The sequence below is a fragment of the Macaca mulatta genome, chromosome 16 (assembly GCF_049350105.2).
Source record: "Macaca mulatta isolate MMU2019108-1 chromosome 16, T2T-MMU8v2.0, whole genome shotgun sequence".
Classification (NCBI taxonomy): Eukaryota; Metazoa; Chordata; class Mammalia; order Primates; family Cercopithecidae; genus Macaca; species Macaca mulatta.
In genome coordinates, this window is record NC_133421.1 from 84,182,022 (window position 1) to 84,207,135 (window position 25,114).

Below are 25,114 nucleotides of genomic sequence, written 5' to 3' on the forward strand. Positions count from 1 at the left end.
ATTACAGGTGGGAGCCACCATGCCCAGCACGTCACTAACTTTTGGTTCCATTAAGGGTGAAAATCAGTTTATGACAAATCCTCATGGTCTGTGGCTATTAAAGGGCATGAGGGCTTTGGCTCCAAGCTCCCAGTTGAAACACATTTGCTGTAAAATGCAATGCCAGCACTACTGGCTCATTTATTGACTTTCCGTCTTTCTCTCTATCCCAGAGAATGGGTGTATTAGGCAGGCTTTGCTTGTCAGCTTGCGTTGGAATCCCAAGGGGTATTTCCTAGAAATGTGTACGTGGGTAGTGGTGTAAGGGCGTGTGTGCTGGGTGGGCAGACAGACAATAGATGCCTACTTTACTCTGGTGGATTCTCCTCGATGGAGCCACAAGAATAACAACCCAGCCACACTAGCTCCAGAGAGATTGAGGGATTCATTGAATATCAACAGGAAGAACCGGTGGGAAAAGAATGACATCACCTTGACAAGCGCCAGTGGCCCCTCGCCCCTTTGAGTCCAGCTGGCGAAGCATCGTGCTTTGGTTTTCCCTCTCGTGGAGCAGTGCGGTCCTCCCTGGGTCTGGCAAGATCTTTGGGAGGCTGGATCCAGGAAAGCATTCCAGGAAGCAGGGCCCTGGGGGTGGTGGACTGTGGGTCTTGGTCCCCCACAGAATGACTCAGGGGGTGTTAGCCCGGCTCGAACTCTCCTTTCTGGCCATTTTGGAATTTTCAGGCCCATCATTGGCCAGAGCCCTAAATTCAGATGAAAGTCAGAGAAAGTTTCTCTTTGGCTGAAGGACAACAAGAGGGGGTTAAAGAGTCACAGTGGGAAGGGGAGGCTCCGGTTGCCATGTTAGGGACCAGAGGGCCCCCTCTCCTTTATCCACTGCTGACAGTCAGAGCTCCCTGTTAGAACCAAGAGCAGGAGGGAGGCGTCCTCATGGGTGCTCAAAGGGCAACATGCTGAACATGTGTGGTGTGTTTGCGTGTGCAGGTTGGGGAGGGAGAGTGTCTCACATGGGGCTGGTTCTCCTCACAAGAAGTGAAGGTCCCTTTGGTGTGAGGTCCCTCACCTATACAGCACAAAGTGACCACATTTAAGGGCCTCATCGCCGTTGGTGAGGCATGTGAGGAGACAGCAGCACTTCCCTAGGACAGTTTTCATGAGTAACATGATTTCAACATTACTGAAAAGGGAGGGTGCCATTTCCTGCGATGGTTTTTGTTATTGCCCTCCCCACCTGGAGGTGGTTCTTGAGGCCCAACAGGCTCTTTTGGGGAGGAGACCTGAGCTGTCACACTGAGGAGGCTCCCAAGCTGCAGCCCCCCAGAGGTGGGGGAGTGGGCAGGGAGCTTGGGGATCGAGGAGGAGGAGGAGGTGGGAGGGGGAGGTTCCTCCTCAACCCTATGGACTCAGAGCCATGTCCTCCCTGGGGAAAGGGTCCATCCAGCCCCTCATGCCCTAGAATCAGGAACTCATCCCAGAATCACTCTCCTTGTGTGTGGGATCAGATAGGTTTCTTATGAACACAAGTTATTAAAACCCAACTTTGCCAGAAAAAAATATTTTTAAAAAATGGATATATCAGGCTCTAAGGCAAAGACAGTGTTGAGTTGGTCTCCGGGATGATAGAAGTCTAGAGCTGGGGGGTCTCCCCCAACTTCTCTCTGTACATTGGTCCCATGCTCTGTGCCAGAGTTATTCCAGCAGTGGGGACACAGTCATCCAGGCTTGAGCTCCATCTCTGCAGCTCCTGACCAAGAGAACAGGTGCTGGCACCCCAGGAGGTGATAGTGGCTTGGGAGAGGCCCCGGCCCTGGTGGGCAGGGAGGTGCCCACCAGCTCCAAGGCCAGGGCAGAGGCCAGGGCCCCTATCTCAGTTGCCGCATCCAGAGGACTCAGAGATGTTCCTTCCACAGCCCAAGTCTCTTCTGAAAACGTGGTCCAAGGCAGGAAGGCTCTGCAGATCCATCTCTCTAAGCGGCCATGTCTTTAGTCAGAAGTTCAGAGAAGTTCATGTAGATAGGCTGGTCCCCTGGCTCCTCGGGGACCCTCTGAAACCCCTTCAACCAGAGGATGGCACCGACCAAGATGAGCAAGATGGGCACCTTCACAAATACCAGGAGCATGTAGTGGTTCCTGGGGAAGGGGACACAGTGCTCAGAGCCCTGGGCACCCCCAGGCCATGTCACTCCCATCCCCTAACCCTGTGAGCCATCAGTCAAAGCCTATGACCCTGGGCTGGGCAACCCCACTCTGAAGATCCCTGTAAACCTCCTCCTTGGTTCAACCTCAAGGGCTCCTCCAACAGTCACCTTAGCTGGTTTTGCACGGGGCCCGTCTTCCTTTCTAACGTTACCTTCTGGGACCCTCTTTGCTCAAAGTACATCTCGGCTCAACAGAAGCACCAGAGGTCACCAAATACAGGTTGTGTTTCCTGCCTCTGTTCCTGCTAATGCCAGCTCCAGGCTGGTAAATCACCCTTCCTGCTCTGTGTTCCTTGATGTCTTGCACCACAGAGGGTGGTATCTTATCTCCCCCTGACACCCATGAGGCCACCAATACAAGGTTGACCGATTGACTGGGCGGATGATGCTCACTGAGAAGAGTTCTGCAGAGTGGTTTTCTGGTGAGAGCTAGAGTGGGGAGATGGTGGATTGCAGTGATGGGGGCAGGAGAGTGATGGAGGGTGGGCTTGGGGCCTCGACTCTGGCTAGAACAGGTGTTGGTGTTTGGTGACAGGCAGGAGTTCTCAGGCTTGGCTTCCCCTTAGGAGGGACCCCAGGTAGGGGCAGGAGAAAGAACCACATGACTCACCTCTTGTGGGTGCTGATGGACACCCTGATATTGCTGTTGACAGATGAGTTTGCTGGTGCGGAAGCTGCTCCCTCTAGACACAGGCAAAGTCAGCCATAGGTTATTAGCACAGGTGGGAGCTCGTGCATGGGTCACAAAGCCACCCAACCCTGCCAGCCCTCACCAGAAGACCCTTTCCCCTGGAGTAGGAGGATTTTTCTCTCCTGCTACAGCCCCTCGTGCTTCTACTGAGTCACCTCAATCTCAACACACAGACATTTTTTCCCATCATTTTCAGGTGTGGCAAGAAAAATTAAAAAATAAATAGGAGTAAGCACTGTAGTCTATTATGGGGGAGAGAGAGGTTTTTTCATACTTTCTTTCCACCTATCTTGTAAGTGGGACTATTGGATGGGGAAATAAATTTCTGGTCTTTTCCTCTGGAGTGATGCCTGAGCAGGGCTTAAGGAGATAAGATGCTGAAAATGGGCTGTCCAGAAATTGGGGTAGTCCAGAAAAAGGGAAAGGGGGCTCCAGAAGGCTCATGAAGAAAAGGGCACACTCCAGTTAAATAGAGAACACTGACTATGAGGAACGGAACATTTTTAGGAGCAACTATACAGGCAATTTGTTGGGGGCAGTCTGGTGGGGGGGCCCCTGAGCCCAGCCCGGCACTGAGTATCCATGACCCAACAGTGATCTTTTATTTCAGTCCTCGGCCCCAGCAAATTCTTCTCAATGGTCCCAGGCTGTCAGGGGCAGTGGTTCACGCCTGTAATCCCAGCACTTTGGAAGACCAAGGGAGGCAGATCGCTTGAGCCCAGGAGTTCGAAAACAGCCTGGGCAACATGGTGAAACCCTGTCTCTACAAAAAAATACAAAATGAACCAGGTGTGGTCATGTGCCCCTATAGTCCCAGCTACTCAGGAAGCTGAAGTGGAAGGATCAATTGAGCCCAAGAGGTCGAGGCTGCAGTGAGTCAAGGTCGCCCCACTGCACTCCAGCCTGGGCTACAGAGAGAAACCCTATCTCAAAAAACAAAACAAAATCAAACAAAAAAGGCCCAGGCTGGGGCCACGCTAGGTAGGCTCCTGTCTAAGCTGCAGGTAACTCTAGTCACAACAGTTCCTATGAAGCCCCTGATCGTCTTACAGGCTGGTACCCCTGTAGGTCCCCCACCCAACACTCCAGAACATCTCTCTCCCTAAAGCGCCACACTGGCCATGGCTTTTTGTCTCTTTGTACCACCTGCATGTCTTGCTCAATCCCCTCTCTGCCCCCATAGATATTCTGGGCTTCCCCTACTTGGCAGCCCTGGGGAAGTCTTGCTTGACCCTTTCTGGACTCCTCTTTACCCAGCTGTAGCCACTGTGTCCATGTGCCTCTTTGGTACCAACCCCAACAGTATACAGGCTTGTTCTAGGGCCGGCATTGTCTATTTCCACATCACCACCAAATGGATCCAAGTGGACACTGAGCTGATGAAGTACTGAGTACGGGTGTGTGGGTGGAAGTGGAGGTTGGGGGCTGCTTCCCAGACTCCAGCAACAGCAGCAGGATGACCCCAGAGTCTGTCAGTGGAGTCCAAGGCATGGAGGAGATGCCAGGGCAACCAGAGAGGTCCCTGACATTGCCCGTGATTGAAGCCATCCTTTCACTTTAAAGCGTCCACTGTCACCCATGCATCTCCCTGGGACTTTCTTACCCTGTGCTCATCTTACACAGCCAGATAAAGTAGCAGAGCAGGTGGCTGGGGACCTAGAAAGGAGGGTACTGTAAGATGCCCAGAGCTACTCTGGGTTGGTGCAGTTACTGGGACTCAACACTAGGACTCCCTGGGCCGCTCTAGGTTCCCTCTCTGCCATGTCATGAGCAGGGCTGGGCCACCAGTCACCAAAACTGAAGTCCCCATTCTCACCCCCATCCCAAGCCCCACCTGGATTCCTTGGAGAGACCTCAGGGACTGAGATGGCAGAGCAATGCTGGCCGCCACTCTCCCTTAGTTTCTCTCACCTCCCTCCCAGTCCGTCTGTCTGTCTGTCTCTCTCTCTCGCTGTCTCTCTTAGGCTCACCGTCATTCCCCTTCAGCCTTGGGGAGGAGCAGGTCAGAGCATTGACTTTCCCAGCCCTGAGCTCCAGGGCCTCGTTGTGTAGATGAGAAAGTTCTTACCTGGGTCAACAGTCAGTTGCACTTGAGTCCCAAGGTCAGGTCCTCGTCTCTGAATCCCACACCAGTAAATGTTTGAGTCATTTTGCCTGAGCCCCTCCATGGTCACAGTGAATGTGCAGTCTGTATGACTGTCCTTGATGGACACAAGGTCCTTCTTCTCTTCTTGCTCCGACCCTCTGGTTTGAATGAGGATCTCGCATGAGACCCAGCGCGCCCCTCGGCACCACCACTTGACGTGGGTCTCCCATCCTCGCTTATAGTGGCACTGCACCTTCACGGACCCCTTCTCTGGACCTCTCACGGACACTGGACCTCGGATGGAGAAACAGCCTGCAAAACAGAATCCCAAGATACAACTCCTGTTGCCTGAGCCAGTTTGGTGTTTAAGAGTCCCGAGTGTGTCTCTAGCACACCCAATTCCTCATCCCCATCTCCCCCTCAGTCCAGCCCCCCACCAGCTTCTACACCTGCTTAGCATGTGACACCATGGTCTCCTACCACCTTCTTTCCTTGTCCTCTCAATGCTGTTCTCATCGGAGCCAAATATTTAACTACCAGCCCTCTGGGAGAAAAAAATCTCTGGTTTAGGAGCTGGGCACGGTGGCTCACACCTGTAATCCCAGCACTTTGGGAAGCCAAGGTGGGCAGATCACCTGAGGTCAGGAGTTCCAGACCAGCATGGCCAACATGGTGAAACCCGGTCTCTACTAAAAATACAAAAATTAGCTGAGCGTGCTGGCAATCACCTATAGTCTCAGCTACGTGGGAGGCTGAAGCACGAGAATCGCTTGAACCCGGGAGGCAGAGGTTGCAGTGAGCTGAGATCATACCACTGCACTCCAGCCTGGACAACAGAGTGAGACTCTTGTCTAGGAAAAAAAGAAAAGAAAAGAAAAAAATCTCTGGTTTTAATATTTGCCAAATTCCGTAGTGTAACTACTCCCACAGTGGCAAATGTCAGGTAATCCATGTGATGTCACTGGACACAGAACTGGGAAAAGGTGTCCCAAGCCAGCTCCTGTGAGCCAGACCCAGCACCCTGTGGGGGTACCCAGGGTTTCCTCTCCAGCCTTCGTCTTGTCTCCCCTGACAAGCCTCCATGGAGGGAGTCTCTCCATTTCCATGGCTTTAATGATTACCTGTTTCCTGATGGTTCTCAAATCCATATTTGCAGCTCAGACTCCCCTTAGTAAGTCCACCATTTACAAACACACGCTGGATGTCTCCACACCAAATTCGTATGTTGCAGAATGGAATGCACTTCCTCTCCCATCCTGAACTACTCTCCTTTGGTATTTTTTTCTAGTGAGGCTTTGGATGTGACAGAGTAACAAAGGCCTGGTGAAAGCTAAGCAGATTAGAGGTGAGCATCATCAAATGGCTGCCTGTGCCTCCACTGATTGACTCCAGTTAGGCTGTGTGCAGATAGGCTCTTTCCTTGGCAATGACACGGGTTTCTTGATCACTCAGAAGTGGATAAAGGGGCAGAGAATCACAAAGGTAGCCTCCCTTGACTGTCTCGTGGCCTCAGAGCTTCAGGCCCAGGCCGGAGGTCTCTGCAGGGTGGAGAGAGCCGGGTCTATTTCCCAGGCAGGTGCCACATCCTCACAGCTTGGGCCTTCTCCCTGAAGCTGTTTTAGTTTTCTTGAACTTTGCATTTGTGGTTGGTAGAATAATGTCCCCCATAGGTGTTGGCATCCTCATACACAGAACCTGTGAATATGTCCCCTGACGTGGCCAGAGGGACTCTGCAGATGTGATGAAGTTAGGGACCTTGAGACAAGAAGAGTATCCTGAATAATCTCCACGGATATTCTAAGTGAAACAGGGTTGAGGGAGAGTCCGATTGGAAGATGCTCTGTTGCTGGCTTTGAAGTGGAGGAAGAGGCCACCGGCAAGAAAAGCAGATGGCTTCTAGAAGCTGGAAAATGCAGGGAAACAGATTCCCCCTAAGAGCCTCTAGAAGAGGGTTCCCAACCCCGGGACCACAGATGGGTAACAGCCCATGGCCTGTTAGGAACTGAGCCTTACAGCAGGAGGTGAGCAGTGGGCAACCAAGTGAAGCTTCATCTGTGTTTACAGCCACTCCCCGTTGTCCAAATTACCACCTGTCCTCCGCCTCCCGTCAGATCAGCGGCGGCATTAGAGTCCTATAGAAGTGCGAACCCTATTGTGAACTGCACATGTGAGGGATCTAGACTGCACACTTTATGAGAATGTAATGCCTGATGATCTGTCACTGCCTCCCATTACTCCCAGATGGGACCGTCTAGTTGCAGGTAAACAAGCTCAGGGCTCCCACAGATGCTACATTATGGTGCAGTGTATAATTATTTCATTATATATTACAATATAATGATAATATAAAGTATACAATAAGTGCAATGTGTTTGAATCATCCCAAACCATCCTCACCCCACTCCTGGTGTGGAAAAATTGTCTTCCATGAAACTAGATCCTGATGCCAAAAAGGTTGGGGACCACTGCTCTAAAGAAACCCAACCCTACCTGCACCTCAATTTTAACCAGTAAGACCATGCCAGGCTCTGGTCTTCAGAAGCATCAATGAGATGATGAAATTGTGCAGTTCTAAGCCATAGAGTTCATGTTAATTTGTTACAGCAGCCACTGGAAATTAACATAGCATTCAATCAGCAGAACCAACTTGATTCTCTTCAAACCAGCAGCTCCACCACCCAGCCTTCCAGAAGAGCTTGGCATCTTCTTTCATGCTGTCCTCTCCTTCAGCCCCAAGAGCTGATTGGTAGCCAGTTTAGTTAGCTCTATCCTAGAGATGCTCCTCAGGTTTTTTTCATCTTTCAGTCTCTGTCATCACAGCCCCCAGGACAGCATGGCAGCAGGGCAACTGTGAGCTTTAAATGCAGAAAGACTTGATGCTGAACTAGTTGGGAAACCCTGGCAGAGTTGCTTAACCTCTGCAAGTCTTGCTTCCTTATTCATAAGACAGTCACGCTACACTCTACTTTGAAGGTGGTAATAGGACTTGGATGTGTGTAGGCTGGGCAAGGTGGCTTACGCCTGTAATTGCAAAGCTGTGGGAGGCTGAGGCAGGAGGATCGCTTGAGCCCAGGAGTTCCAGACTAACCCGGGCAACATGGTGAAACCCTGTGTCTGCAAAAGTAAAAGATTAGCTGGGAGTGATGGTGCATGCCTGTGGTCCCAGCTGCTTGGGGGGCTGAGGTAGGAGAATCGCTTGAGCCTGAGAGTTTAAGGCTGCAGTGAGTTACAATCACCCACCACTGCACTTCAGCTTGGGTGACAGTGAGGCATTGTCTTCAAAAATTATTTACTTTTAAATTTAAAAGAAGACTTGGATATAGTCCAATACCAGACATTTGGGGTTTGCTCCATCAGTGACAGCTCATCAACAGGTCAGGACCTCATCTGTGCCTAGATCATGGCGGTGGCATCTGGAGAGGTCTTCCCAGTCCCAGCAGCATCCTCCCCAACTCTCCCCTCCTGAGGATTATGGCCTTCATACTCTTGTCTTTTGTGTTTCCAATCTCATATCCAAATCGCCACCCCCAAGCTGTCCTGCACACTAACAGCTCCCTCTGCTCTCCTCTCCATACCACTGCCTGAGTTGGGTACTGACACTGTCTCCTCCTCATCGTCAGCTGCACTTGCCCTGAGCATCTAAAAATCTTTTAGAGGCCAGGCACGGTGGCTCATGCCTGTAATCCCAGCACTTTAAGAGGCTAAGGTGGGTGGATCATTTGAGGTCAGGAGTTTGAGACCAACCTGGCCAACATGGCGAAATTCTGTCTCTACTAAAAATACAAAAATTAGCCAGGCATGGTGGCAGGTGCCTTAATCCCAGCTTCTTGGGAGGCTGAGGCAGGAGAATCACTTGAACCCGGAAGGCAGAGGTTGCAGTGAGCCAAGATTGTGCCACTGCACTCCAACCTGGGCAACAGAGTGAAACTCCGTCTCAAAAACAAAAAACAAAAACAATAACAATATACCCAAAAACATAAATTGGATTTGTCAGCAATCACTAACAGCAGAAAAGAGATGCTGCTGCCTTGAACAAAGTGTCATGAATCCTAGCTTCAGTCATTCAAACTGTAAAGGGCTCACAATGTAATTAGGCCCATTTAAAAATATATGTGGGGGTTTCTCTAACCACAGAATACGATGGCTGGAACTATTAATCAGGCTTCTATGTGTTGTCAAGAGTTGGTATGAGGAACGATAGGGATGGAAATGACAGGGCAGCCGTCAGCTTGGAGCAGAGCCCTGTTGAACTGGTCGAAGGGCTGAAGTCCAGCCAGGACTGGAGTTGGGTCTCAGAACTCTCCAGCTGTGCTCTTTCCTGTTGTACCTCTGTGGACTGCTCTATCTGTGCCAGATGGTCAGTCCCGAGGCTCCAGGAGAGAACTGTGTGGCCCACACATACTGTATACCATGTGTAAAATTCTGGATTGTCCCCTAATGCCCTCTAGGTATCCACCAAGGTTTGCCATGGAGAAGATCATCTAGCCCTTCCCACTTTCCACCTGGGTTCTTGAGAAGTTTTTTCTTTGAAAGTCTCAGCTCCTGAGCATGGCGTGGAAGGCCTTCATAATCTTGTCTTTTGTGTTTCCAATCTCATATCCAACTCGCCACCCACAAGATGTCCTGCACACTGATAGCTCCCTCTGCATGTATCCACCATTCTTTCTAAGCCTCCATCTCTCTGCACAGGTCCCCCAACACACACAGCCACATACACACCCAACTCTCTAGAGTGTCTGACCTTCGTTCTACAGGGCACATCAAGTGCACAGCTTCATCTTTCTTTAGTCACCAGAGAGAACTGCTTCATCCTCCGCACACACCTCCAACCAATGCCTTATTGTGTCCTGCAATTGCTCATTGTTTATGTGTATGTCTCACCCACTAAGCCAGCTGGAGTCTTTTTACTTTTCTTTTTTTTTTTTTTTTTTTTTTGAGACAAGGTCTCACTCTGTCACGCAGGCTGGAGTGCAGTGGTGCGATCACAACTCTGCAGAATTGAATACCTGAGCTCAAGGGATCCTCCAGCTTCAGCCTCCCAAGTAGCTGGGACTACAGGCATGTGTCACTACGCTCAGCTAATTTTTGTTCATTTTCTTTAGAGACGAGGTCTCACTATGTTGCCCAAGCTGGTCTTAAATGCCTGGACTCAAGCAATCCTCCCACCTTGGCCTCCCAAAGTGTTAGGATTACAGGTATGAGCCACGGCCTCAAGCTTGGAGTCTTCTTTAATGGCCAGTTCTCCTCCTCTTTTTTCTTGATGTCCTCAGGCCCCGAAGCACACAATGTCAGTCCCCAGTGCACCTTTGTTGAATGACTTCACAAAGCCACCTCTCATTTCCCTGGATGTGGAAGGACAAATGCCCTCTGCCTCCTGCCCTGGCCTTGTCATACCAAGGGCCCAAGGCCCCAGCCCCACTCACCTGAGAGGCTGAGAAGGAGCAGAGCGGGGGACAGCCACATGGCTCTGCCTTCTCGGCTCCTCGTCCACCTGATCTGCAACCAGTGGCAAATGCGGATCCCAGATGCACTCTGGAAGTTCTGCCTGAGCTCAGTCTTGCACCTTCTGTGCATCTAGACCGCCTTTGACTTTCTTAATCATTCACTTCCTTTTATAGAGTGGGTAGTTCCTGCTTTTAATTATTCAATGAAAGAGGCAGGACTGGGCCACAGGGATTGAGCACTGTCACTATGTAAAAAAGAGGAGGGAGAGGACTGTGCAGGGTCAGGAGGGGAGGGGGAAAAGGGGTGGGGTGGGGGGGCATCTGGCCTAGCAGGCCTTGGGTCCAAGGGGTATAACACTCTGGGAGTCAATTTCAGAACTGTTCTACACCACAGTGACGGGTCCCAGCAGCAAGGAACACCCAACTCAGATGTCAGGTGGGCCATGCTGGACACACCTGAAGATTCGTTTGTTCAGGTGTAACAGCCAAGTGCATAAACACGCAGACTGTTGGCTCAGACAGACCTGGCTCTAACCCCACGAGCACCACCTACAAGCTGTGTGACTGTGGATAACGCAATCAACATCTCTGTGCCTCAGTTATTGCATCTATTAATTGAGCTCATAATGTTTGTTGTTGTTATAGGAGTTATTGAGAAATTATTTTAAGTAGATAGAGAGGAAAAGGGGTCCTTGGGAAGATTTTTTTTTTCTTTTAAAGCAGCTCCGTAAATGTTTCTTGTCTAGCAGAAAAGCCCTGGCTCTTACAGCTGGGCAGGCAAGCTTTGATATGCAAATACAGGCCATCAGAAACTGGGTCCACCCAAACAGGGAGACTCCTGCAGTCTTCTTCTTGTCCCCACATGTGCCTGGCAACATGGCCGCCCCTACAAATCCCCATGTGTGTAGAACATCATGGCGCCTGTATTTGCATATTAAAAGGCTACGGTAGCAGGGCTAGTTTTTTCGTGGGCTACTTGAATGACATACCTGGTCAAACCAATCCCCTGGGCCCTATGCAAATCAGGTACCGCCTCCTCCAGCCTCCTCATATAACTGGCTGTTTTGCACCACACTCGAGGTTCCCTGTTTCAGCTTGGAGCCCGCCTCCTTCAGTCTCTGTACAGGGGGAGCCTCTTCCTTCCTTCTTTCTTGTCTATTAAATTCTCCACTCCTTAAAACCACTCCACATGTGTGCATGTTGTTTTATTAAAAACAGCAGGAGACCAAGGAACCTGGTGTTCCTCCAGTCATCAGAGCCATATCATTTTGGTGCATTGGCCGGAAATCCAGCATTCATCGGAGTGGTAAGTATGGGAGTGAGCTTAAAAGCTGTTCTGTCATTCCAAGGCACTCTTAGCCTCTATTTTAAAATAAAATAAAATAAAATAAAATAAGTCAGTGGGCATCCGTCAGCCGGGTACATACACTTAGTGTTGGCTGCCATACTAAAGACTTGAATGTGAGGCTTGCTGGTGAGAACACGGAGAACCCACCAATACCCCTGGGTCATTGGGAATGTTGGCCATGTTTCAAATCAGCTTCTTTTCACAGGAAGACCTCGCCATTGTGCAAGGCTGGGAAAAGTTCTAAGGCAACTAAGAATTTCTGGGCAGAGCACACCCTGGCATGAATCAAACGCCCCTGGACTGGACCCAGCCTCTGGTGGCCCATTCTGGGTGTTGGCAAAGAATCCTCAATCTTGTCACAAAACTCTCCTTCCTTCTCTATCTGCGGTCTCTTTCACTTTCTCTGTGTGAAATGTGTAGCGATTTTTACAGCCTAGGAAAGTAATCCTGTTAGGCAAAAATCAGGAAGATGCGGTTGCAATCTTCTAGGAACAGAGTTCTCCCCTTTCTCCCTACCACGTCTCTGTTGGGCACATAGTATTTCTAAGTCAACAGTGCCACCTGGTAGAAATAGAAATCCTCTACATAAAGCATATTTTTTTTCATGGCAAACCGCAGCTTCTTTTTGCATGATTAGAGATCAGGCTGGGCCGGGCGCAGTGGCTCACGCCTGTAATCCCAGCACTTTGGGAGGCCGAGGCGGGCAGATCATGAGGTCAGGAAATCGAGACCATCCTGGCTAAAACAGTGAAACCCCGTCCGTCTCTACTAAAAATACAAACAATTAGCCGGGCGTGGTGGCGGGGGCCTGTAGTCCCAGCTACTCAGGAGGCTGAGGCAGGAGAATCGCTTGAACCCGGGAGGCGGAGCTTGCAGTGAGCCGAGATCATGCCACTGCACTCCAGCCTGGGCAACAAGAGCGACACTCCGTCACCAAAAAAAAAAAAAAAAAAAAAAAAAAAGAAAGAAAAGAAATCAGGCTCTAGGCCTCTTCTGAAAGTTCTGCCTTTAGCTTTTAGGAGTTAAGATGTCTTCCATAGCCAAATTTTAGTCTCAGAATTGTCCCACTGGCAGAAAAATGGCCATTCGGTTCCTACATTCCTTTAAATCACCTATTCTGTTTCTGATTAAGATGGTACTTAATTAGTAAGGGGGTTTTTAAGTCTAGAAGTTAACCAGAACCATTTTTCTAAGGGTAAATATATTTTTTTTTTTTTTTTGAGACGGAGTCTTGCTGTGTCTCCCAGGCTGGAGTGCAGTGGCGTGATCTCGGCTCACTGCAAGCTCCGCCTCCCGGATTCACGCCATTCTCCCGCCTCAGTCTCCCAAGTAGCTGAGACTACAGGTGCCCACCACCACGCCCGGCTAGTTTTTTTTTTTTTTTTTTTTTTTGTATTTTTAGTAGAGACGGGGTTTCACCATGTTAGCCAGGATAGTCTCGATCTCCTGACCTCGTGATCCACCCGCCTCGGCCTCCCAAAGTGCTGGGATTACAGGCTTGAGCCACCGCGCCCGGCCTCTAAGGGTAAATTCTTTAGCACAGGCCATAATAATAGCAAGATATAAAGTTCAATCGAGCATGCGCCTTCCCTTAAAGAGGCCTTGCCCAATTATGTAGTTTTTCTTTTTTCTTTTTTTTTTTTTTGAGATGGAGTCTTGCTCTTGTCACCCAGGCTGGAGTGCAGTGGTACGATCTCAACTTACTGCAACCTCTACCTCCCGGGTTCAAGTGATTCTCCTGCCTCATCCTCCCAAGTTGCTGGAATTACAGGCGCCCGCTATCATGTGTAGCTAATTTTTGTATTTTTAGTAGAGACAGGGTTTCACCATGTTGGCCAGGCTGGTCTCGAACTCCTGATTTCAGGTGATCCACCCACCTCGGCCTCCCAAAGTGCTAGAATTACAGGTATGAGCCACCTCCTCATACCTGTATGAGTCCTCATAGGACTGCAGCCTAAATTCCAAATACCAAAGACTGAAATTTTCAGCCTTGCTAAGGGAACACCTCAATGTTTGAACCTTTGTTGTGTTTTGTACAGGGCATTCTCTGTACTAGTTTGTTGTGGTTATAAAACAATTAGCAGAATAGCCTACATTTGTAATTATTTTCTATTCCATGCTTCTGCCCATGTTGTTTTCTCTCAAAATCCATTCCTTTAAAAAATCTGTTGCAGATGTGAAAAAAAATAGAATGCTATTAAAAGACATTTTAAAAGCTCATAAATAATTAGAATTACATGCCATGTTCATAGAGAAATTATCATAGAGATAAATTTTATACATTTACATTTAAAGTCTCAACAGAGTTTTTTTTTTTCTTTTTTAGAACATTGGTTAATTCTAAAATTTCTGCAGAAGAGGAAATGACCAATATTTGCAAAGACATTCCTGATATCAAAGAACAATGTATAGTGACATGCCTTACCAGATAACAAGACATTCTATAGTAATTAAAACAATGTTGTCTGGGTTCCAAAATAGGCAGTTAGGCAAATTCAACATAATAGAGTGGTTAGAAAAAGGTCCAAGCATATATAGAAATAAATACATGCCAGGGGTTTCTTTGCAGATTGCTGGGGAAATGTGGATAATGTTTATCCAAATGGAAGACAGAAAAATGGATTATTATCTCAGCCTAGAAACAAAATCATTTAGAAATGGGTCAAGGACTTACCTGTGAAAGGGAATATTTAAAAATTTTTAGAAGAAAATATAGGAGATTTTTTTTTTAATTTGGGAGTATCCATAATTGGTTAAACAAGATGAAAGTATAAACCATTAAGGAAAATGAAGACTTTGTACATTAAATTGAAAATCCTGTTTCTCAAAAGATATCATAAAGCCAATAAACCAGGAAAGGATATGTGGAGCACGGTAACTAACAAAAGACTTGCAAAGAACTTCTACCAATCGGGTTACGAGATCAGGAGATCGAGACCATCCTGGCTAACATGGTGAAACCCCATCTCTACTAAAAATACAAAAAATTAGCCGGGCTGTGGTGGGCGCCTGTAGTCCCAGCTACTTGGGAGGCTGAGGCAGGAGAATGGCATCAACCCAGGAGGCAGAGGTTGCAGTGAGCCAAGATCACGCCACTGCACTCCAGCCTGGGTGACAGAGTGAGACTCTGTCTCAAAAAAAAAAAAAAGAACACAAACAACAGAAAGTAGATGAAGATTAGAAGAGGCTTTTCTCAAAAGACAAAATTAAAATAACCAAAAAACACATGAGAATGAGTTTAATATTAGTAATCAGATAAATTCAAATTAAAACAATGAGATATCATTTCATATCCATTAACTTGAAGAAACTTAGAAAGTCTAAGATTCAAGCAGGAGCACTGCTGATGAGGTGCAAAAGTTGGTGTAGTTACTTTGGAAAATAATTTGCAATTGCCTAGTAGAGCTGATTACACACATGCAGCAAAACCTAGCAATTATTTGCTGAGAACTCTACTCTAGGAGACACTTTTGGACAGATAAAATAGGATATATGTTCACAATAACATTCTAAGTAACGGCAACAAAAAAAGAAGAGAAGGAAGAAAAGGAGGAGGAGGAAGAGAAAAAAGAAGAGGAGGAAGAGCAGGAGGAAGAGGAGGAAGAAAAGGAGGAAAAGAAGAAAAGGAGGAGGAGGAGAAGTAGGCAGGAAGAGGAGGCAGAAAAGAGTAGGAGGAGGAGAAAGAGGAGGGAGAAGAGGAGGAGGAAGAGGAAGGAGAAGAGGACAGAGAAAGGATGGAGAAAGAGAAGGAGGAAAACAAGAAGAGCATAAAAAAGAGAAAGAAAAGAAACAAGCTAAACACTCGTTCAAGCAAGAGGATGTGCGAGTTGTGGTATGTTCGTACAACAGAATGTAGACCAGTACAAAGAAGTGACACATCAATGCATCAACACATCAACATGGATGAATCTCAAAAGTAAAGTGTTGACTGGTCCAGGCACTGTGGCTCACGCCTGTAATCCCAGCACTTTGGGAGGCCGAGGCAGGTGGATCACGAGGTCCAGAGACGGTGAAACCCGTCTCTACTAAAAATACAAAAAATGAGCCAGGTATGGTGGCACACACCTGTAGTCCCAGCTACTCAGGAGGCAGAGGCAGGAGAATCACTTGAACCTGGGAGGCAGAGGTTGCAGTGAGCCGAGATCTAACCACTGCACTCCAACCTGGGTGAAAGAGCGAGACTCTATAAAAAAAAAAAAAAAAAAAAAAAAAAAAAAAAAAAAAAAAGTTGAATGATAAAATCCGATTGCTTAGAAATAAAAATGCCTAATACTATTCACAGAAAGTTCAAAAATAAAGCTAAACAATATACTCTTTGGAAATCCACATGCATATATAAGGCAAATCCCTTAAAACAAGATGATGATGAACATAAAAATCGGAATGTGAGCCGGGTGCTGCGGTGCATGCCTGTAGTCCCAGCTCTCCAGAGGCTGAGACGGGACCATTGCTGGAGCCCAGGAGTTCAAATCCAGCCTGGGTAACATAGTAAGACCCATCTTTATAAAAAATAATAATAAAATAAAATGTAGGATGTGGTTTTCTGAGAGGAGGATAGAAAAGAAATTGCATAAGATCAGAAAGCGGTTTGGGGCTTCATGAGTATGAATGATGTTCTATGACTTAAACTGGATCGGGGGCACACACGGGTTAAAGAGTATTCTTGGTTGAAAGTGCATGTATTCTTTTGTGTGTCTGACACATCACAAGAAAAAAGTTTCCAAATCTTCTGATAGAAACATGGATTTGTTGGTCAGAAGGCCATTCCCATACGTAAGAGGGAGTATGTTGCTTGGCAGGGTATTGATGGGCATCAGAGTTACTGTTTCTCACAATCCAGCTGACTCTGCCTCCCTACCGAGCTCCTCTGAGCCCCGTTCACCCACAGGACAGCCCCCATCATGTTTAGGAGCAGGGGCAGCTCCAGGAGGGTCAGGAGCAGGATGTGGAGGCTGCTGAGCAGGGACTTGTGGGGACACAGTGACAGGCAGTGAGTCACCTCCACAGGGGAGGCCCTGGTGTCCTCCACCTTGCCCCTATCCCCAGTGCCAAAGTACTGTGGCCACAAAAATCAAGAACTAACCTGGACATAGCAGCCAGACACATAAGACCAATGCCCTTTAATTATCACCCTAAGAATTGCCTTGAGACTCAGGGCTGTGGGCTGAGGCAGGGCAGGGCCATGGCAGCAATCTGAGGGGACACTCAGGGACCTGGTAGGACCTGAATCCACAAGAATCTCTACCAAAGCCCTTCGTGTGCAGGAGCACACCCTTCAGAGGTGCAGAAATCAATAACCCGGATATCTGTTGAATGCCTGCTCCTCTCCAGATGGCATTTCCCACAAAGGCAGGAGCCCTGTCTTGTCCTCTTCACAGAGAAACTGGCACCTGCCCTGTGGCTGCAAACATCAGTCTGTAAAATTCGTGGTTGTTGAGCAGTGGCTACTAGTGTCTGTCCTGGGTCCACTGTGATGGTCACGTGCCTCCCCAGGGAGCAGACATGGTGGACAGGCCTTCCCAGGAGGCGGGGACCCAGGTCTGTCCACACTTAGCATGGCTGGTTCTCCTGACATGATGGGCTCAGGGTGTCTTTACCCTGGAAAGGGCAAGGAGGCTAGTCAGGTGCAGGGTTTGCCTCCTGTTTGTCCTGGAGGGCATCACCCCTTCTCCACATTCTTATGCCTTAAGCATATTCCTCGACTCTCCCAACCCTCCTGCAGATTTCTGTTCCTTTCTTCCTATCATGCCCAATAGCACCAGTATGTGCACACAGCCATGAAGCCGAGTGGAGAGTGACAGGGGAATCTGGGTGGAGCTGGCACCATGAAGGGGTGACTGCACCCTTGTCCTGCCCTGTCCTCCCTCCATTTACACTCTCAGGGACACAGCGTGCACTAGGGTCATTGGTGCTGATGCCCCCAGACTCACATCATGGGATTGTCGTCAGCCCAGTGCAATCCCAGGCCCTCCCACCTGCCCAGTGTTCAGGTCTGGCTTTGGCTCAGCTTGGCAGTAGCCAGCCCTGCCATGAGGACCTGACCTGGTCTCCTCTTCTGCTCATTCCATTCTCCCCAGAATCAGCAGCGTGATCCCTGACACACACACGTGGCCCTGGGGAGGCGCTGCTCAACTCCCAATGGCTCCTGCTGTCACAGGATGGCACCCACCTGACCTGGCCTCGGCACACAGGTCCTGGCAGCCCCCAGTGCCCGGCAAGTGGCTCCCACCTCCTGGCTCCAGGTTCACCTCGGTGCTGCCGCCCTCTCCACTCGGGCCTTTGTCCAGACCCTCAACCTCCCACTCTGCCTGGCTCCAGCTGACAGGTTTGCCTGCGTGTTCCTTGACCTTCCTGGGTTATGGTGGCTCCCTTTTTAGGGGTCCTCATGACCCATTTCACACTTCCCTCTTGTGTTCATCACTGCTCTGTTCGTGGGTTTCATCTGGACTGGTAGCTCATGGAGAACCAGGGCAGTATCTTGTCTTGGTCACAGCTGTGACTTGCTATCATCCTAGGGTCTGCCAAAGGCAAGTCAACAAACTGCCTGTTGAATGAATGCATGCATGACTCCTGAGTCTTACTGCCTTCAGAAAACGTAATTGTCTGATGCTGGTGTGCCATATCCGACTCAGGCTGGGGAGGAGACAGAGAATGCTATCTGCAGGCCCTGCAGCCGCTGGATCCAGAGAGGGATCTGCCTCTTGTGTTTTCCAGATCCAGGTCTAAGATGTCCCCTGGCAGGACACGTGCACCTGCTGCTCTCTCTGCCTCAGGGCTCCTCCTCCAGGGATCCTGGCGCTCACCCCCTCCTTTCTCCTGATCCCTGCTTGCTCATCGCCTATTAGAGGGGCTTCATAACGGACCCCTCTGCTCCTGCAAAGCAGTCACCCCACTTCTCTTATTTTACTCCGTGGCTCTTCTCACCTCTGTCTTTTACATTTACCTCTGGAACTTATTCGTGTATTTTTGCGTGTGTTTATCATTTCTATCCCCCACCTGGAATATGGGCTCAATGTAAACGGAGTTCTTTGCCTGGTGTATCATGGTCTGAAACACCAGAAGCTCCCATAAGTACCTGCTGAACGGAAAAAAAGGTAAGAACTCCCGGCGAGGCCCTCCTTGACCAGGAGGACTCATGGGAACCACCTGCCTCACAGGTGTTGGCCAGGTCATCATGGCAACCCTGGAACAGAAATGGTGGGCAAATGATAACATCTTCTTTCATCTGTATAGGCAGACATGGTCTACACTACTGAGCAAAAGACTCAGTTAACTACCACAGCAAGGAGTCGCAGCCCTCAGTCCATTTCCAAATTTGCACCAGTTAAAACCCACAGCCTGGAATGAAGGAGAGGACAGGTCCCCTTGAAGAAGGAGAAAGGGTAGGCCTGGCTATGCTACCAGAGTTCACACGGAGAATCTTCCACCAGCTCTCCCAGAGGGACCTAGAGACACTGGCCAGGATGCATCTACCTGAAGGAGGGAATAGTCAGGCTTTGGGGGAAATCCTGGATCCTTTTCTGCAGGGACTCCCCATTCTGAGAGGCCTAACATGGGGCTTGGTCCACTATTCTCAGCAAAGGCCTGTGGAGATCAGGGAACAATGGATTTCTCACTCAGGTCTGACTTAGTAGGCCTGATACATCCCAAACCTACACATTGTCATTTCTTAAAGTTTGAAGGCATCATGGAATCGACACACTCAGTAAATGGAAGCAGCCACATATTCTGCACTCCTGGACCCAGGGAGTGTGGGCGATTATGGTGGCAAAAGTGCAAGGGAGTCCTGGACCTGCCTCTCCCTGTAAAAACGGTGGAGGAAGCAATGCCAGGCTCCTGGAGAAAAAGGAAGGATGCAGGGAGGGCATACGGGCACTCAAATGTGTTGCTGACAGCTTGAGGCTTAGCTGTCCAGGGCGTGTACGTGAGACGTGGAGTCACAGCTCAGGGTGTCCATGTCCATCAGGTTCAGTGTGACACATGAGGATCGGGCACAGGGAAAAGGCTGAAGGAGGCTCACAGAGGATTCCAGGAGATGTGGGGAGAGCAGCCCGGGAGGGAGCGGTCAGGAGGTCATTCCAGTCCCGCAGCAGGGCTCTGTCGCAGCGCAGGGCCTTGATGGACAGCAGATGCTACTGGTTCTCACCCTCGGGCCAACTCTGCCTGCTTCTAGAGCTTCTCTGAGGTCTGTTCACCCAGAGGATGGCACCCAGCATGCTCAGGAGCAGGGGCAGCTCCAGGAGGACCAGGAGCAGGAAGCGGACGTTGCTGAACAGGGAGCTGTGGGGAGACGGTGATGGGCAGAGTCACCTCCCCAGGGGAGGCCCAGGTGTCCTCCACCATCCCCTGACCCTTGTGTCCCAATCCTGTGACCACAGCCAACCACATAAGCAACCCCACTGGACAGTCCATCCCATCTCAGCATCATGGCCCCTAACGCTCAGCCTCAGATTTGCTCTTGACCTGAGGACTGTGACACAGGAAGGGCAGGACCGTGAGAGGATGTGAGGTCACGCCAGGGATCCAGGGAGGGTCTGCATCCAGGACGCAGCTGTCTACCTCTGTGTTCCTCATGGAGGGTTACCCAGCTGGGGTCCCAGAATTCACAAAGGGTTATTTGTTTGGTGTCAACTCTCCTGTACACAGCGTTTCCAGGAGGGCAGGGACCATTTGTTTCATTCGCAGTGAGTACCTGGTGCCTATCCTGAGTCTCCAATAATCTGCCCTACAACTTCAGTGCTTGCTGAAGGAATGAATGAATGGACAGCTCAGCTCTCAGCTCCTCAGAGGACTGGGCTTATCAAACAGGATGAAACTCTGACCAGGGCTGCAAGGGAGGCAGAGGAGGGGACTGGGACCACCGGACCCCAAAGCATCTGTCCCCTGCCCTAGCCTGGCCAGGTCCCGAGGCTCCTCGCAGGACATTTGCCTCGCTCCTCCCTCTGCCTGGACCCCTCTTCCTCCAGACCCCAGAGTGCCCAGCCCCCAACCCTTCAGGTCTCCATGCTCACGTCCTCAAATCCTCAAACCCTCTTCTGACCATTGTCCGTGAAATAGCAACCCCAACACCTACACACGCTCTCCCCAAACCCAAGAGACAAACATCTCATCCCAGCATTCATCACCCTTTGCTGTATTTGTACATCAGCCTCTGTAGTGACTTGGTCAATGCGTGAATTCACGCAGTAGAACTCAACTTCCACGAGGGCAGGACAGTGGCTGTGTGGTTCCCTGCTGTGACTCAATCCCAAAAGAAGAGCCCGACACTTCAGAGAACCTTCACATTAGGTGTGGGAGGTGTGAACTAAGAAGGGACTGGGCGAAGGGAGACCCAAGTCCCCTAAACATCACACGCAGTGGAGAGGCTGCCCGCGAGGCCCAGTCCTGCGCACAGGCACCTTACCCAGGGTGTGGGCTGGGTTCGGGGCTGTCCTTTCTGGTCACGCTGGGCCAGGTGTGCACTGGTAGCTTCGGGGGAGGACCTGAGGTGCCCATGGAGCTCTGGGAGCTGGAGGCTGTGGGTGAAACACGGGTCAGCCTTGATGACATCACATGGGTCTCCCACTTACTCTCACCTGTTCTCGCTCCGATTTTCACAAACAAGGTCACCAATGATGTGCTGGACAGACGCTCTGCGTCCAACATGCCCCACGGCCACACCCAGGCCTGACCAGGGTCCTGGGCCTCTCGTTGCCCCATCCCTAGGTGCTGCAGAGCCAGGACGCCGTTTCAGATGTGAGAGCTGCCCGGCTCACCAGCGGGAAGGAAGGGTCTGTGGCAAAGGCACGGGGCTCCAGGTTCCTCCCCAGCCAGGAAAGGACAGGGTGACCTGGGGGAATGGGGTGATGTTTATTCTGCGAAGGGTGACCCAGAGTGACTGCGGCGAGGCTGGAAGTGAGGACAGGAAGTCAGCAGGGTCCTCCCTGAACGACGGGACCCAAGTCCACTCAGCCCCAAATGGCAGCCACGCCGCGGCCCCACAAGGCCATTGGACCATCCTCTTAGGGGGAGGGATGCCCAGGAAGAAAGATCTGGAGAGGGGACACCCGGTGGAGCCTGGGCAGTGGCCTGCGGTGAAGACAGCTGGATAAGGGCCTTTTCCTCCCGCCCCCGGTGCCCTCACGTAGCTCTTAGTTCCTCACTCCTAGATGGGAAGGCACAAAGGGTGCAGGAGGGACATGTCCCCCCCAGGAAATGGAGAACAAGAAGATGCTCAGAGGAACCTGGGACATTGTGAGAAGAAAACGATGGAAAAGCAACCACACTGAGGCCACTGGGCTTGTGTCTCGTGAGACAGGAGCGGGGCTTTGAGGGAAGAATGGTCTGCGGCACGGGGAGGGGCCCTCAGGTCCCTGCCAGCCTCAGAGCTCATTTCCATCCGCAGGTCCCTCTGCCTGAGGCGGCAATTTCTGGGGTTTCCCTGGGTTCCCTCCTGTGGTAAAAGGTGTCAGAGAATAAGGGGGACACACAGGTCAGCTGCGGGGCAGGATGCGGTTCCCAGGAGCATGGGAACCCCACCCAGGGCTCTGGGGCCCCTTCCTGTGTCCTCCAGTGGCTGCTGCAGGAGCTCCCAGAACAGGGTTGTGAGGCTGCGGCCTCAGGACCCTCCAGACAGGGCGGCATCCATGCAGTCCCCAGGGCAGGGGCAGCCTTGAGTGAGGGGAGCCAGTGATCAGGGGGTTCCATTCTGCATGGGGAAGAGCAAGTCAGACCCAGGCGGGACAGTGGGCGCCCTTCAGTGTGGACCCGGCCCTTGTCAACACAGGGAGATAGCAAGGACCCCAGAGTCAGGGCTGGCCTCACAGACCTCACCCAGGAAAGTTTCAGGCCTGAGGCTGTGAGGGAGGGCACACAGCGGGGAGGTCTCCAGCCACAGGGCCAGGGGGCTTTTGTGGGTGCCCACCCTCCCAATACACACATGCAAGTGCACACACACACACACACAAACCACACCACACTCCTATGCAGACACCCACACACAAAGACACACTCTCACTCATCCACACACAGCGGCACACAGTGTCCTGAGTCACTGACCCCCAGGCTCACACACTCCTGTTCCACTTCTTTCCTCAGGGACGGAATGACCAGCCCTAGACTCAGGCAGGCCTGGTGCTAAGAAAAGGAGGGGCTCACCTGGGAACACGGACACCTCAACCTGGACTATGACCCTTCTGGGCCAACTGGGCATTTCTGAACAGGACGCAGGTGCCACTCCCAATGGTCCTGATTTTCCATCCTGCTGATGAGGGTCCAGGTCTCCTGCAAGCCTCCCTGCTGCAGAGGAGTCTGTCTACACTGCAAATCTGACTTGTCTTGTGCTAAGGCTCCCCCTGAGGGCAGCAGCTTCCCATCTGGCCCCCCAGCCTCTCTGTGCAGCCCCACCCTTCCCCCACACAGCTGCACTTCCGTGGGGCTGAGCCACAGGTGCGCTCCTGGCTCCTTCACAGGCAACGCTCTCTCAGCCCCCCGTCACCGGACCCTCCCCTTCTTCAAAACTGGGCAGACATGTCAGCTGCTCCAGGAGAGACGCCCTGACTGTGTTCCCCTGGGCCCCACCTCTCTCTCTCTTACACACACACACACATACACACACACACACACACACAGTCGGCTTCACGTCTCTGATCTGATTCCTGCCCCAACAATTCCAACCTGAGCCTGTTTAGACGCTGAGGGAAGGAGGGGCTCACCTGGGAACACGGACACCTCAACCTGGGCATAGGGATCATAAAGGTCTTGGTGCCACGGTGTATCCACCCCACACCAGTATGTGCCTGCGTCCTCCTCTGTGAGGTTCTCCAAGGTCACTGTGAAGCTGAGGTTTTCAGGACTGTCCCTGATGGACACTCGGCCATTCATTTCTCCTGCTGGCCCTTTGGTCTCCACAATCTTGTCACATCGGAGAACCCGTGGTGGTCTGCACCAGTATTTGTTGAGAGTCTTGTGTTCCTCCTCATACCAACACTGCACGCTCAGGGATCCCCCCACGGGGCCGTCCACGGTGCTGGGGCCTCTCAGAGCAAAACCTCTCAGAGCAAAACAGCCTGAAAAACACAAGCCAGAGAGTCCCGTCTCCTTACCAGAGGGGCCTGGTCCGGGGTGCCCAGTGTCAGACCCTCATGGACCCTGGGAGTGTGGAGAAGCCAATGGCAGGCAGGCAGGCTTTGTCCACCCAGGAGCAGGGACTGAGGGTCAGAGGCTCCCTCTGTGCAGAGGTGGGAAGGGCGTAGGAAGTTTCCATGGAGACTGGAAAGGCTAGGCTAGGGAAACACTGGATGTGTGCAGGCCTGTGTGTGCATGTGAGTGTGACTGTGTGTGTGTGGCTGTGTGTGCATGTGAGTGTGACTGTGTGTGTGTGGTTGTGTGTGCATGTGAGTGTGGCTGTGTGTGCATGTGAGTGTGGCTGTGTGAGTGTGACTGCATGTGTGTGTGACTGTGTGTGTGTGTGACTGTATGTGTGAGTGCGACTGCATGTGTGATCGTCCCGGATAAAATTTGTGATTTGATAACTTTGGCAATGACAGTCACAGCGTCACCTCCCACCAGGGCATCCTGTCTCAGGCACAGAGAAACAGGCTTCCCCCGCGCTGTGCCCTGCGGCCTGCTGTCCCCTGGGGAGGCAGCTGCTGACTGCTCTTGGGTGCTCCTCTGCCCTCCTCCCCTCTCCCCGCCCCTGCTCCCCTCTGTGACCGCTACTCCACTGCCTGCACCCCGCCCTGCCCTCTCCCACTCAGGACAGAGCTCCCCGAGTCCAGAGCCGGCCCACTCACCTGGGACAAGCAGGAGGAGCAGAGCTGAAGGCCTCCACGAGGCCCAGGCCCTGGCAGTCATTCCTGTAACACGGATGTCACCTGCCACTGTGCAAGACCCCAGGAGGGGAAAAAATGGAGCCTCCTCCCAGCAGATCTGAGCTTTGCTTCTGCTTTTCTTCTGCTCTCTGCTTCCTTGCCCAGCCCTGTCTCAGGTCTGAGGCTGGAGAGGGTCAGGGTGCAGGAAGCTCAGGGAGAGGGCCGCCTGGGCTGAGGCCGGTGCTGACAGCTCTGGGATGGTGCTGGTGGCTCCTCTCAACCCCGAAGTCTGGCAAAGTTCAGGGTCCCTTGGATGGAAATGCAGCCACTTCCCCACAGCCCACAGCTTCTGGCTTCAGTGTGTTACTCACACAGCAGAAGGCAGAGCCAAGCCGGGCCATTTCCTACCACAGGGGCTGCTCCACCCTCCGTGACATGTCACTTCCTGGTCAGGATGGACAATCTTGTGGTTGGAAGCTAAATCTGCCATCTTCTTTAGTCTTGGAGGTGACCAGAGAGAGGTTGTGTCCCTTAATCTTCAGCTAGGTCCCCGCCG

At 51.1% G+C, this 25,114-nt stretch overlaps 3 protein-coding genes across 5 annotated transcripts in view; 1 reads left to right on the top strand and 2 right to left on the bottom strand.

The window, feature by feature from the left end:
* Positions 1-25,114, top strand: part of RAB37 (RAB37, member RAS oncogene family) — a 273,228-nt gene that overhangs the window by 33,871 nt on the left and 214,243 nt on the right. The window lies entirely within an intron of this gene.
* CD300LB (CD300 molecule like family member b) lies at positions 151-10,592 on the bottom strand. 2 transcript variants are annotated; one of them, XM_077972698.1, is made up of 5 exons: positions 10,399-10,592; positions 5,704-5,826; positions 4,958-5,287; positions 2,809-2,881; positions 151-2,130 (listed from the first exon to the last, which is right to left on the bottom strand). In XM_077972698.1, the coding sequence occupies exons 1-5, from the start codon at positions 10,547-10,549 to the stop codon at positions 1,968-1,970; spliced, it is 840 nt and encodes a 279-aa protein (XP_077828824.1). In that variant the 5' UTR covers positions 10,550-10,592; the 3' UTR covers positions 151-1,967. The 2 variants fall into 2 exon arrangements, with proteins under 2 accessions (XP_077828824.1, XP_001090960.3); XM_001090960.4 differs by lacking the exon at positions 5,704-5,826.
* CD300C (CD300c molecule) lies at positions 18,963-24,990 on the bottom strand. Of its 2 annotated transcripts, none has more exons than XM_015120269.3 (4): positions 24,541-24,990; positions 23,461-23,814; positions 21,171-21,282; positions 18,963-20,047 (listed from the first exon to the last, which is right to left on the bottom strand). In XM_015120269.3, the coding sequence occupies exons 1-4, from the start codon at positions 24,599-24,601 to the stop codon at positions 19,900-19,902; spliced, it is 675 nt and encodes a 224-aa protein (XP_014975755.3). In that variant the 5' UTR covers positions 24,602-24,990; the 3' UTR covers positions 18,963-19,899. The 2 variants fall into 2 exon arrangements, with proteins under 2 accessions (XP_014975755.3, XP_077828830.1); XM_077972704.1 differs by having other exon boundaries at positions 21,171-21,305; positions 23,457-23,796; positions 24,541-24,745.

Excerpts from the sequence above, each read along its gene's own strand:
- CD300C (XM_077972704.1), bottom strand. The coding sequence starts at position 24,601 with ATGACTGCCAGGGCCTGGGCCTCGTGGAGGCCTTCAGCTCTGCTCCTC. Across the intron at positions 23,797-24,540 it reads GCTCCTCCTGCTTGTCCCAG|GTTTTGCTCTGAGAGGCCCC; the intron begins GTGAGTGGGCCG and ends TTGCTCTGAGAG. Across the intron at positions 20,048-21,170 it reads GAACCCAGCCCACACCCTGG|CTCCCTGTTCAGCAACGTCC; the intron begins GTAAGGTGCCTG and ends GTCTCCCCACAG.
- CD300LB (XM_077972698.1), bottom strand. The coding sequence starts at position 10,549 with ATGCACAGAAGGTGCAAGACTGAGCTCAGGCAGAACTTCCAGAGTGCA. Across the intron at positions 5,827-10,398 it reads GCTCCTTCTCAGCCTCTCAG|ACAAGAGTCTCACTCTGTTG; the intron begins GTGAGTGGGGCT and ends TTTTTTTCCTAG. Across the intron at positions 5,288-5,703 it reads CCACGTAGCTGAGACTATAG|GCTGTTTCTCCATCCGAGGT; the intron begins GTGATTGCCAGC and ends TCTGTTTTGCAG.